Here is a 13,942-nt window from a genome sequence, read left to right as displayed (position 1 = left end):
CTCTGAAAACTCAATTGGTCTTTAGGGTTTCTGTTGGAGGCAGTGTAGTGACCAAGCCTTCTGGCACCAGGAGGCTGGAGAGCAGGTGTGAAGTAGACACAGCATCCAGGAGGGGATGCTGGGCCTCCATTAAACCAAGCCAAATAGGAAGTGCAAGGATTTGGACTAGGGACAGTCATGGAGCAAGACCCACTAACCACGCTCCTTGTACTGTGGTCATCCAAACACCCTACTCAGACCAAGAGATCACATGAGAGGCAGACCTGGTTGGTTAGTCCTGGGATGTAGTGACAGATGAGTGTCTCTTACTCACAGTCAAGATGCATGAAATGAGAGGTCAGATTCCAGACTCCTGTCCAAGGGATACTGCTTGTGCAAGGCAACTGGCAGGGAAAGCCTGTGTTGGGGGCGGGGGGTGAGGGGGCATGCAGATAGGAGAGTCAGGGAACCAGAGAAAGCCGGTTAGGAGGGAGGTGAGCCTGCATCAAGAACCCGAATGAATGAGGAGGAGGGTGGCCAAAGCCTGACGCTGGGTTTGTATGTACTGGTGGCCTCTTGTTGTATAAGGGCTTGGACTTAGAAAGAGCCAGAGCAGGGCCAACAGCATCATGCCCCTACTGCTGTATGACACAGCCACCAGTTCCACCTGGACTTGAAGTGGAGAAAACTTTGTGCTTTTCCTTAGTCTACTGGAATGTCTTACTTTCTGGAGCAGGTGTGGTCAGCTATAGAAAGGCTATTCTAACTTTTTTTAAACATTCACTAGATTTTTTGAAACATCCAAGAAAATCTTGGTCTTATATGCTTTCATTAAACCAGTGACCAGATTTTTAGATTAGTAAACTCTAAAGGATCCATTTTTGATGTATTTCTCACATATTAGTTGTGAGAATATTGTTCTCTGATCTAGAAATTTGTGATTATATATTGTCATAAGGAAAAACAAACCTAAATAAATCTTATGCTTTATAAGATTCAACTCTGGTACCGTGAAATCTACTTTGACCGTGTCAGTCCAGTGACCTCATTATCTCCTGAACATCTCTGTCATTTCTGTCTCACTTAGTGCTAAGGTCCTGCAAAACAGAGACCACGTCTCTGTGCCCCACTTCAGAGGCATCTTGATTTGGTCTTACACTTTAAAGAAAGTCACAGCAATGAATCTGACTTGATAACTAAGTCCTTAGGCCTTAGAACTATAAAATCTCAGGGTCAGTGGTCAGAATAATAAAGGAAGGGTCTCATAGTTAGAGTAGCTGTCCACAGCTTAGATCTCCCACACACCCCTACCATGTGCTGTCTTACTCAGTTAGAATGCAAGAGAGTGCTCCAGAAGTTGCCCATTTCAACCTCAGTCAATGGCAGTCTCATTTCAGCCATTTATGCAGGCCAAAACCATGAGGTCATTATTGACTTTGGTCTTTCTCTTACCCCTCACATCCAGTCCACCAGTAAATCACCTCAGCTTTGCCTTCTCACTGCCTTCAGAATCTATCCCCTTTCTTACCACTGCCTGCACTGTCAACTGGGTCCAAACTACCCTCCGCCCCCCACTGAACTACAGTGGCCTCCTAAGGGTTATGCTAGCTTCTGTACCACCCCCTCTTCATCTTCTCTCTACACAGCAGTCAGAGTGAGCCTTCTAAATCAGAAGTTCGGTCTTATCTTCCTCCTTTATTTATTTATTTATTTATTTTTGGTAAGGAAGATTGGCCCTGAGCCAATATCTGTTGCCAATCTTCCTCTTTTTGCTTGAGGAAGATTGTCCCTGAACTAACATCTGTGCCAGTCTTCCTCTGTTTTGTATATGGGACACAGCATGGCTTGATGAGCGCTGTGTAGGTCCATGCCCAGGATCCAAACCCGTGAACCCTGGGCCACTTAAGCAGAGTGTGCAAACTTAACCACTACACCACCAGGACAGCTCCATCTCTCCTTTTTTAAAACTCTTCAGTTTCTCATTAGAATGAAATCTAAAAAAGTGTTTACAATGGGGCTTTTTTCCTGCTCTTTTTTCCCTATCTTCTCTGCTAGAAATACATGGACTACAGAGTCTCTTCTCATTTCCCAGAGTATCTTTGCTCACATGGGAAAAGCTGGCTTTTACTGTGTAACTGAGCTTTCCACTACGTAGCAGCTCCCCAGCCCGAATTCCATGACCTGACTTCAGTTGAAGTCAAACTTCCCTATCCGCCGTCTAAGGACATCTGTCAAGTGTCTGCCCGTTCCTTGTAGCTTACCTTGTAGGATAATCTTTCCAGTCCCTGCCTAACACACCCCATTTTGAACACTGGACATTGTAGAACTGTGGTATGTACCAGTTCAGCCTGTCTTTCTTCAGCTGGACCTTCAGTGCTACTTAGAAATCCTTTTTATTTATTGTTAATGTAGCTGTTTCAAACCTTTATTCTTGGCTCCAGCCTTCACCTTTGCCTTGCATTCCTCTTTCCTTCAAGATCCACTGTTCCCCAGGTGAAACTCAGTTCTCCTCCTTGGAAACCAGAGAGACCAGCCAGCTTGACCTGCTGAAGTCCCCTCTTCAGAGAGTCAAAATTCCTCTCTGCCCTTCCTCGTCCTTTTCTCTCTCTCTACGCAGTAAAACGTGCTCCTGTTCCAACCTGAATTTGAGCCCTCTGTTCTCTAGCTCTTTTAAAGGCATCAGCATCCTCTGAGCCACTCAGACTGTCTCTAGTCTGCTTCACATCTGCTACATCCGAGCAGTTCGAAGTGCTAACAGTCCACCTTTGCAAAGTGTCTCTGATCGATCCTCGTTTCTGTTACCACAGTCACAGCCCCCGCTCAAATCCTTGCCATCCTTCCTTAGGATGGTTGGGGGAGACTGTTCACGGACTCTTCATTCTATTTCCCCACTGCTGTTAGATGACTTTCTAGAAGCTGAATCTGGTTCTATTGCACTGTTGCTCAACATCCTCTTACAGCATGACAGTGAGCTATGATTATCCACAAAAGTCCAATCTCCAGAGCATGACATGCGAAGACCTTCAGCAACTCCTCCCCAACTACATGACCATCCACAACCCATCCTCCAGTCTCCTCAGCCTCTGAAGGGTTTGTTGGGCCTAGTATGGAATTGCCACACTTCTGAGTCTTTGCATATGCTTTTCCCTCTTCCTAGAATCTCCTTCCCCTCATCTCTACCAGTATGAATCCTACTTAGCCTTCGAGATCCAGCTGAAATGTCACTTCTTCCATGAAACTGTTGTTAGTCCTTCATTTACTCACTTAGTAAATATTCACTATGTATTTGATCTGTTCAAACACTATACAAAGTATTGAAGATACAGGAATTAAATATGCAGCGAAATAGAAGCAGTAGTTATCTCCTGATGGTGGATTTATAGGAGATGTTTCTTCTTCTCCTTTTCCCACCTGTATTTTAAATTTTCTGTGATGAATGCATATTACCATTGTAGTAAAAGGAAAGTAAGAATTATTTTGAGACTTTTCTCCCTGTTTTTTTAACATGAAAAAACAAAAAATAAAAAACGTTTTTTTAATATAAAGATGAGAGATGTTGAAGTATGTTTGTAGGCTGTGTGGGAAGGCGAATGGAAAAGGAGATGTGTAAGATGAGGAAAGAAGGAACAGGTTTTTGGAGCTAGGTCATGAAGGAAGTGGGAGGCTCAGGACCCAAACCTCAGAGGAGGGATTAGCTCCCAATAGGAGGCCGAGGACCACCTGAGAAGATGCTCAGACGGGAGAACCCCCAACATCCCTGTCAGAATTCATTTTCCCGTCTTTCCTCCCCTGTAGCATCTGTCAACGGCACGTTAGAGCCATTTGTGCACAGATCTGTTGTCCTACTAGTTTTAATATCCTTGTAAGCAGAGCCCATTCTTAATTATTTTAATCTCTCCCCACCACCACAGCACAGTGCCATGTACCCCCAAAATGCTCAAAAATGATTTCATAAAGTGAATTGCATATCTGTTTTCACAGCTCGTTCTTCATTTAATCTGGTTAATTAGAATGATGCTCCCCTTGGTAAGGCATTTTTGTCTGCAGCAGCCTTCTCAGCACTCCTGGGCCGTATCCTGGCTGTCGAGGAGGGACTAACACAGCCCACGCCGGGAAAGGTGTGCTGCTGCTTCCCGACCCCTCCTCGGACTTTTACCCCAACTGCTTTTCCATGACCACCCTGCTGCTGCCACCCATAGAAATCTCTGGAACTTGAAAAATAAAATGATGTGCTCTTCTGGGGTCAACATAGGTGTCTGAGACTCATGCATAGTATCGTGTAACTTGGGGCTTCAGTTAATGATAAAGAAATGCAGCGTTGTGTTTCGTGTTTCATCCTTGGACAGTGCAGTGGGAATCTTGCCCAAGCAGCTCCCAGTGAGAGACAATAGCTTCAAAGACTGATTCTGAGAATAATAGAAAAGTTCCTAGAATATCTAACTTTAGTCCTTAGCAGAGCTGGGGCAGAATTGTTCTATTTCAGGCCTGTAAAGACAGCCTAGGACCAGAGAAGCCTTTGGCAGAACTCTGCTGTCTTCTCCATCCCTTGTGTCCCCGTTTGCTAATGAAGGGACCAAGCAATTAGAGGCTTACCTAAGGTCGCTTCAAGGTAACAGCAGACTAAATCGTGAGCACAAATTTTGCTGTGTATCCTTGGTATTAAAATAAGAATTCAAAGTAAAATATTGTCAAGAAATAAAAAACGAAACTGAAAGAGACATTTATCATTAATGACTGTCATGGAGAGCTAAAAGTCATTTTTAATCAGCTTTTCTCCTGTATTTTGATGTTCCTAATAGTGAATTTGATTTAAATCTAGGAACTTGGGCCCTGAGGTTAGTAAACAATATAACAGGTCACTGTGCTAGGTGTCTTTAAAAGAAGGATGGACCTCTGTTTTTGAGAGATTGCTTAAGGTTGGTCTTGTTGAAAGGCTGGGGCTGAATTAACCTTACTTCTTTAGAATCTATGCTTCTGTGCTTCCTGGGTCTGTGTGAACCCAGTCCTTGGAAGGCTTTCACCATGGCTCTCCTAACCCTTCCTCCCTCTCCCTCACCTCCAACTTCCTTCCCACAGCCTGTGGGCCTCCCAGTATGCCACCTTTAAAGATTCCTCCTGCCCTCCCCATCCCCACGCAACTGTCTGCCATTAAAGGGAACACTCCAAGGACTGCTCAGGCTTGGCACCCTCATCCTCTGTCGTAGGAATGGAATTTTTGTCTCCTAATATCTTCTGGGCCTTCAGGTTCTTCTCACCATCCTGCCATTTCCTAGATTTGCAAGGCAAACACTTGAGGAAGTTTCCTGGTTTCCTTCCTCTTAGGCTTAGAAGTTTAGACAGCTGTCTTCAGGTCAAGATGGGAAGGGGCCCATTACAGGCTGGGGGTCAGCCAGGCTGATGGCAGGTGACCTGAGATACTAGAAGAGAGTACAGTTTACTCAGTTAGGATTGTTTTCTGTACAAATAAATCTTCCAGGAAATTCTAGCACACAAACTGCCTTATAAACTAAAACAGGCTGGCAAACACGTGGTCCTCGGCTGCCCATGCTCCCTCCTCAGCGCCCTTGGCAGAGGTCTCTGGTGGGCCCAGTGCAGCCTCACAGCCTCTCCACGCAATAGGAGAGGACACAGCTAGGTCTAAATGAAGTGTGTTGCTGACGGTGCTTCCATCTTGTTATTTACTCTTTAATCCTACCGTGGTCTTCCCTGTTGTTCTTTAAGAAGTGGCCTGTGGCTCACTCACTTAGTCACAGTGGCCCTGGTACAAGGAGTGAGCCTAGCGGAGGAGACCCCTGCTCGCTCCTCAGCCAGCTGCCACCCCACTGCCTCTGCCCCCTGCAGTCACTAGCACCTTCCTGTCACAGACATGTGGTCATCTGCCTCTCTGAGCTGTCTTGGAGCCCCTCCTCCTCTGCCCAGTTCCTTTTCAGACACGTTCTTCTTGGCACGTTTGACTTCTCTCACCACTGTCTCCCTCCCCCAGGGTGATTGCCTGGTGTTCATAGCTGTGCAGTGGCAGAAGTCTGCCCCACCCCACCCCTGGCCACCCCAGACAGCTTGGTTTTATTCCAACCAGGAAAATGTTTCTTTCTTCCTGATATGTTTTTTATTTAACTGTATATTTTACATACAGAATCCCAGAGCTGTTCAGAAATGACATTACATCTAATTACTTAAAATTACAAATTAACCCCATTAGCAGTTTTGAGAACTAGAGATTTCTTAGTAAGCCACTGATATTTCTTAGAAGATAAATTTTAAAATACATTTGAATGGCAGTGAACAGTTTTCAAAGAATGTGGCGGTTTCCTCACAACTTTGTATCTATAAAGTATGGAAAGTTGGTATATTTTGGGGCATACTTGTTTTCTTTATTTCACCGTCTATCTCTGTCTGTTTTGTGTGACTTTTCACAAATCCCCAGCCTATTTTCTCAACTGTAAAATGGGCTGAATAATGCACTCCTCCCAGATGTGTTAAAGAGATTTTAAAACGTAGTAGGTGTGGGAGCGCTCTGCTGCAGTGTCATGCTGTTTCCTGTCTTACCTGGTACAGGAAAGTAGGTCTTGACCTATACATTATTTGCTCTTCTCCAACCAGGTTTTCCCAGCCATATGCCTTCAGTCGTTGTTGGCTTGGTATTTAATCTGACGTTCTAGTAGTGTCCTAGAGTGTCTGCAGAAAACTTGCTGTCTGCAGAAAGGAAGTGACCCAAATCCTGTGATTAAGCAAAGGAAGGAGAAAAGACACGATCTCCTTTCTGAAGGGTTTTGTTTATGAAGCTTCCCGTGGCTTTTTTACTTTTTCCATGAAAAACTCTTTGTCCTTTTGTCTTCTGCCACTGGCCCTGGTTTTGGATGGGGCGTTGATGTGAATATAGTTTCCAAATTGGAAATTAATGAGGTGCTCCATCCAGAGAGGCCTTCCTCCCATACTGTAAGGCATGCTGCCCCTGGACCTCCCCCCGCCCTTGAGTCTTTGCTTTCCTGCTGCCCTTCTCTGTGTAAGGCTGCAGTGGACATCCTTGCTTCCCTGCTCCCTCACAAGATGGCTTCAAGCCTGTTTTCCTGGCCTAAGAATTTTCTTAGTCTGTGTGTCAGGAACGATTCCCAGAAACACTGGATTGTGTTAAAGCAGGATAGGTTCTGCTGCCTGAGGCCACTGTCACTGGGCCAGGAGGTTCTTGATGGCTCTTCAGAGCTGCCACTTCAGCCCTTTGTATCTCCAAAAAGAAGGTTGGTACAGATTTTCTGATGCAGGCATTAAGGGGAGGGGGAGCTCAAGTAAGGTGAAAAAGCTATAACAAACTTCTCGTCAGCGCTGTTGGCTCAGATGTGGTGGTGCTCATGTGTACTGTTAAGCAGGGCATCTGTCATTCACTGAGAAGGAAACAAACTTAAGGAGCAGAGGTGCCCATTAAGAAAAAAGTGGCTTGTTCTGCTTCGGTGGCCCGGGGTTCACTGGTTTGGATCCCGGGTACAGACATGGCACCACTTGGCAAGCCATGCTATGGTAGGTGTCCCACATATAAAGTAGGGGAAGATGGGCACAGATGTTAGCTCAGGGCCGGTCTTCCTCAGCAAAAAGAGGAAGATTGGCAGCTGATGTTGGCTCAGGGCTAATCTTCCTCAAAAAAAAAAAATGTGGTTTAGGGAAGATGTTCAACATCATTAACTATCACGGAAATGCAAAGCAAAACTACAATGAGATATCACCTCACACCCATCAGAATGGCTACAATTAACAACACAGGAAATAACAAGTGTTGGAGAGGATGTGAAGAAAAGGGGACCCTCATACACTGCTGATGGGAGTGCAAACTGGTGCAGCCACTATGGAAAACAGTATGGAGCTTCCTCAAAAAATTAAGAATAGAACTACCATACGATCCAGCTATTCCACTGCTGGGTGTTTATCCAAAGAACACAAATGCATAAAGACATATGCACCCCTATGTTCGTCGCAGCATTATTCACAATAGCCAAGACTTGGAAGCACCTTAGGTGCCCATCAAGGGACGAATGGATAAAGAAGATGTGGTATATATACACAATGGAATATTACTCAGTCATAAGAAACGATGAAATCCAGCCATTTGTGACAACATGGATGGACCTTGAGAGTATTATGCTAAGCGAAATAAGTTAGAGGGAGAAAGTCAAATACTGTATGATCTCACTCGTAAGTAGAAGATAAAAACAACAACAAACAATCACATAGAGACAAAGATTGGATTGGTGGTTACCAGAGGGGAAGCGAGGAGGAAGGAGGGCGAAAGGAGTGATTAGGTACACGTGTGTGGTGATGGATGGTAATTGGTCTTTGGGTCGTGAACATGATGTAATCTACACAGAAATCAAAATATAATGATGTACACCTGAGATTTATATAATGTTATAAACCAATGTTACCACAATAAAAAATAATTTTTTTTTAAATGGCTCAAACTGAGATAGTGCAGACAATGTGTGTGGTTAGTGAGCTGTGATACAGAGTGGTAGATTTCTTATTTTGCCAAGTTATAGGTAATAAATTTTAAGAACTCTTCAGGATTAAAAGTAGCCCCTGGTACAATCAGAGGGTTCAGAGGGAGCAGCAAAGCTCTGTTTAGAGCCAGGATACATGGGCTTGGAGGTGGCAAGGTGTCTAGGAACCTCGTGAAACTTACTGCAAAATTTTGTGCATAAATATTTCTGGGGAGATGGCCTGAAGCTTTCATTAGGTTGTTAAAGCAGTCTTGACCCACCAGTTCACGTGAAAATTGATGCCCAGTCAAGGTGGTACAGTCTCCTTGTGTGAGGTGGTTACCCTGTGTAAGTGTGTAGTGGTCTCCTGTGTCCTCCAGAAGAAAGAGACACAGACCCCAGGAAACCAGATATCCTACGACCTCGTTGCCTGAGGGAACTTACGAGACTACTTGTAAAGTGTCTGCAAGAGGGGAGTGGAATAGAATGGAAAGGAAAGTTTCCCCAAGCATGCTAAAGATAGACTGTCAAACAAAATGTGGACACACAGAAGGAGGAGGATTGACTGGGTTTGGAATGAAATGGAGAAAAGGAAACAAGCTAAGACTCCAGGGGGAAACTTTGTGACCACAAGAATGAGTAGGTCGTGGCCCTGTCATTCTAGAGGAGGTTGGAGCAACTCCATTAGTGGGAAGTTTTCAGGAAATGTGGATGTGATAGAAGGACAAACACGGGCTGACCTTGAACAGGGCTCTTCTGGAGACCTGCACACACCACTTCCCACGGGACTGTTGGACAATACCTGATGCTGGCTCTACAGTTTCTCCTGCATTCGGCACACACAAACAGACACCACCTGAGAGCCAAATTCAGGACCCGCTTGCCACAGCAGAAGAGTCATGAGCAAGATATTTGATTCACTTGCGTTTTTGGATAGGAATGGTTCTTGAAATAATCCAAAAAGTATAGTTTGAGGATTTTTTTTTAAGACAATTAAAGTCTGATATTACAGATCCAAGACACTTTATAATAAGACTCTTTGCACTGAATCAAAGAGAAATGTAAGTGGTTGCTACCATTCATTCTCCTTCTGTGCTTCATAGCTGCCATCTTAAGGGTATTGGTTCTTCCTTCAAGGGAAGTTGAGTGTATCAGAGGGGCCTCTAGGCTCCCAGGGTAGAAGCTGTTTTCCATAGAGGCTTTGCGACATGGACAGCTTCTCTGCACTGGGCTCTCTCCTTTCCCCACTGGAAACACCTATGGATCCTTCAGATGGCCTTCTTTCGGGAAGCATTGTCTCTGAGCTTGGGGTTTGAATGGTTTGGCTGCTGAAAAGGAAGGCAGGAGGAATGTTTGCCAGCCCAGGCTGAAAGGTTCTGCTACTGACTGGAGCTCCCTCCCTTCTCCCGAGCCCACTCTGTGGCTCAGCACATCTGGCTTTTCCATGCGCATGAATCTTATTTCCCACAGCATTGATCTCAGAGCATTTCCACTTTCTTTATGCCCTGAAGCCTCCCCCAGACTCCTCCCCGTTCTTTTTCTTACACTTGACTCTATAGACTGGGGCTATCTGATATGAGCACTTTCAATTTCCCTCTTCTTCCCTTCAAGATCACCTCCCTTGCCTCTTGCCTCCCCTTCCTTCCTGCCTCCTCTCCAAGCCCCTCTTCCTCTCATGGATGGGTGACCTCTACTTGGCCTGAGAGCCTTTCGTTCTCTTGTATCTTCAATCTTCCTTTTTACTTGCTTCTTCCCTTCACCCTGCGAACATAGCACAATCCTCTGTCCTGCCATCCTTCTGGAAGCAGACATCCACACTCATTGCATTGCCTCCACTGCTAGCCATCCACCTATCCTGAACCCAAAGCTCCCCAAACTTTTTCACATCATGACACGCAGAGAAGATGTTGCTATTTGAATGGCACATGGGGTTTGCACGCCAGGCTGATGGAAGGCAGAGCTCTGGCTGCCCTCCTGGTGAGAGGAACCACTATGGCGTGGCAGCATCTCATAATCTATTCACAGCACAAGCCTGAAAGCTTTGCAGTTTGACTCTGTACCGCCCCCCCCTCATATTTTTCCCCCTAAAACAGGCTTGCTAAAGATCACCAATAAGCAAATGCTAAAAGCGAAGACTTCTTCTTTGTTTTCATCCTCCTTGAGTCCAAGTGGTATCTGACATATGCTAGAGGTTAAAAGCTCGGACTCTGGGGCGCAACTGCCTGGGTTCAGTTCCTGGTTTTGCCATTCTCTAGCGGTATGACCCCGGGCACATTACTTAGTGTGGCTGTGCCTTAGTTTCCTCGTTTGCAGAATGAGGATAATAAAACACTTACCTCATAGGGTTGCCATGTGAATTAAATAGTTGTTGTGTGTATAGTATGGAAAGTGTATATATGGTGCCTGTCTACGTGCTACGTGTCTGTTGTTGCTTTTGAGTACCTCTTTCTTAAAGCCTTTTTCTCCTGCTTTTCCTAACAGTGGATGCTTCTGATTTTTCTCCTATCTCTTTGAGCTCTCTTGTTTTTCATCTCCAGCTTCTCTTTTTGCTCCCTAAAATGGGGGAGGTGGTTGAGAATGCAGCTTCAACTCTTTTCCTTGGACTTTCCAGTTGATGATGCCTGCTCCCCTCCTCCAGACTAGTCATCTCCCCGCGCCCCAGGCCCACACCCCGACTGCCTGCTACATGCCCACATCTGGATCTCCTCCTCGCATCTCAGACTCAGGAGTCCCCAAGATATTTTGTTTGTTTTATTTTTGTTTTAAAAGTAATAAATGCTCATCATAGAAAATACAGACAAATTGAAAGGATAAAATACAGATCAACAGTAATTCTACCACTCAGCAAGCACTACCGCTAAACTTGGGTGTATCTGCTTTGAGCCCAGTGGGTCTTATCCTGGACCGAGTTTCCCCCAGGGGAAGTTTGGCAGTGTGTGGACACATTTGTGGTTGTCAGCTCCAAGGGTTGAGGGGAGGTGCTGCTGGCATTTAGTAGGTAGAATTCAAGGATACTGATAAATAAAGATTTTACAATGCACAGGACAGCCCCCCGTCCAACAACAAAGAATTAGTCCAATAGTGCTGAGCTTGAGAAGCCCTCTTCTGGACCTTTATTTCTACATAAATGCCCCAAATAGAGTAAGTTGGAGGTGGTTTTCTCTTTCTGCCTCCATCCTGCTTCTCCACCTGTGTTCTCTGTTTCTGGCAATGGCCCCCCCCTTCTCCCTCATCCCACATCTGATCCATTACCAAGCCCACAGATTCCCCATCTGTCATCATTCATTGATGAAAAAGCCTCCAGCAGGTCCTTCACTTCAAGTCTCCTTCTTGGCCTTGCCTGTGCCACCGCATGCATGGAGGCCTTCCCTCGGCCTCCACTGCCTGTTAAGTCTAAGCTCCCTGAGGGCAGTAGCTTCTGCATCTGATTGGTCTGTATGCCTAGCCAGAACCTAACACCATTCTGAGTGCAAAGTCAGTGCTCAGTAAATCCCTGTAGAATGTGTATGCATAAATGGTTGCATGAAAGGAAAACTTGAGAAAAATTCTCCTCACAACCTGTTCATCTCTGCAGATCCTTGATGAATGGTTTGGCCGGACTATCATCCGCTCCTGCACCAAACTGAGCTATGAACATGCACAGAGCATGATTGAAAGCCCTACTAAGAAAATCCCTGAGAAGGAGCTGCCCCCCATCTCCCCGGAGCACACCAGTGAGGAGGTACACCGGGCTGTCTTGAATCTCCACGGAATTGCAAAGGAGCTACGCAAGCAGCGGTTTGTGGATGGCGCCCTGCGTTTGGATCAGGTCAGTCACCCTTTTTTTCAATGCAACCAACAGATTGGACTTGTGCCTGAACCCAGTATGCATGAGATTTAGCATGACAGTCTTGGGCCCTTCCCTCCTGCTTTCCACAATCGCTGCACTAAAACAGTGTTCTCTGAGGCAGGCGGGAGCTAACTCCCACCCAGCCTCCCGAATTCCACAAGCTCACGAGGCCTAATGACGTGAGTCAGGGCAAAAGGGTGGTGTCTCTGTGGGCGACTCTGTGACCAAAACTCCTAGCTGGTCTTCCCTGGTAAGGCTGTGTCCAGTATTTGATCCTCACCTCAGTTTCTACCTCAAATCCCTCTTAATGGAGGCAGGAACAGGAAACGTGGAAGTTTAGAAGGCAGTTAATCAGTATCTGATTGTGAGGCTTAAAAAAAAGTGCTTCTTAATCACTGTCTTCCAGAAAGAGTTACGTGTTTACAAATTCTAGATTACTATCTGAAGAAGCAGAGAACTGAGGAGTCTGAAGAACGTTGGCTATTGGAGAAAATGATGACCTGGAATGGTAGAGACTACTCGAGGCCCTGCCAGGCCTTCTGGGACTCAGACAGCTGTCACTCAAACCCAGTCGAATTACCATGTCTGACAGTTGGTAACTCTTAAGATCCAGGAATTATTTCCTCATTACTTGTCAGGACATTATAGAGTAGAGCCTGTGTTCTGTATCGTGCAATTTTTTTCTTCTCATTTATGCTTCTTACGCAAACCCCAGAGAACTGGCTTTCCCTGGTCACTGTGTGCTATGGGAAACCTCTGGGTGTTTGAAAAATGAGTTGGGCCACAGGACTGGCTGAGGGAGCTGTTTATCAGACCATTGGCAGAGCATAGCCTCACAGAGAATTCTTTCTCTGAACCTTTGAGCCTGGAGAGATCTCAAAAGTCTTGTTTTAAAACTTTCTACTCGAAGATTTCGTTTCATCCCACCTTTTGTGATATACTTAACACAAATGCTTCTCAGCGGACATTGTAAATGGTTACTGCCCTGGGCCTAGGAATAAGTTAACAGCTCTTGGGATGAGTGGATAATCTGTTCTGCCTGTGCTTGTGGGAGTCAAGGTGTCTTCTGGAGCTCTCGTGCTCCTCCTTCCCTTGCCTGGGCTCAGGCAGCCTGAGCAGTCTGCTCAAGAATGCTGATAAGGAGACAGTAGGCAGAGTGGCTGCTGAAGAAGACAGCAAAGCCAGTGGAAGAGGACCAAAGGCATAGGAGATGACAGAATATCTCTTTCCTTCCTTGAGTGAAGTCCTTTGGGGGGGTGTGAACATGCTGTCATTGTCACTCACCAGTGGCTGCCTGGTTGTCAAATCCAAGGATGCTTTTTAGTTCTTGCTTCCTAGTCTTCTGTCCTGCATTTGACCCTTTGTAGCTTCACCTCTTGCTTCTCTGCTTCCCTTCGTACATCTTCAGTGATGTCCTGCTGGTCCCTTTACAGAAGCCTCTTCCTCTGCTCACCCCTTTAGGATTGGCATTCCCTGGGGGTCTACCCCACCCTCTTTTTTTTTCCTCCATCCACACTCCCTTCCTGAATGAATTCCTCTACTCACAGGATTTTAACTACCAACTGGATGCTGATGATGCCACAATCTGTCTCTCTAGCCCTGCCCTCCTTCCCAGGCTCCAGACAAACCTCTCCACCTGCCTTCTTGAACTCGTCGCCTGGATGCCCCA

The 13,942-nt window shown here is 45.7% G+C and overlaps 1 protein-coding gene across 11 annotated transcripts in view; it reads left to right on the top strand.

The window, feature by feature from the left end:
- Nucleotides 1-13,942, top strand: part of DIS3L2 (DIS3 like 3'-5' exoribonuclease 2) — a 345,001-nt gene that overhangs the window by 255,359 nt on the left and 75,700 nt on the right. For all 11 annotated transcript variants that reach the window (XR_011495510.1, XR_011495509.1, XM_070489410.1 and 8 more), the window contains one exon: nt 12,019-12,252. Coding sequence is in view for 9 of the 11 variants with exons in the window: in XM_070489410.1 (XP_070345511.1) it covers nt 12,019-12,252 (234 nt within the window). In the remaining 2 variants the exon portion in view is untranslated. The remainder of the gene's footprint in view (nt 1-12,018; nt 12,253-13,942) is intronic.

Source organism: Equus asinus, chromosome 19 (genome assembly GCF_041296235.1).
Source record: "Equus asinus isolate D_3611 breed Donkey chromosome 19, EquAss-T2T_v2, whole genome shotgun sequence".
NCBI lineage: Eukaryota > Metazoa > Chordata > Mammalia > Perissodactyla > Equidae > Equus > Equus asinus.
Note: the sequence above shows the minus strand (reverse complement) of the source record. Positions and strands in the feature narration are given on the sequence as shown.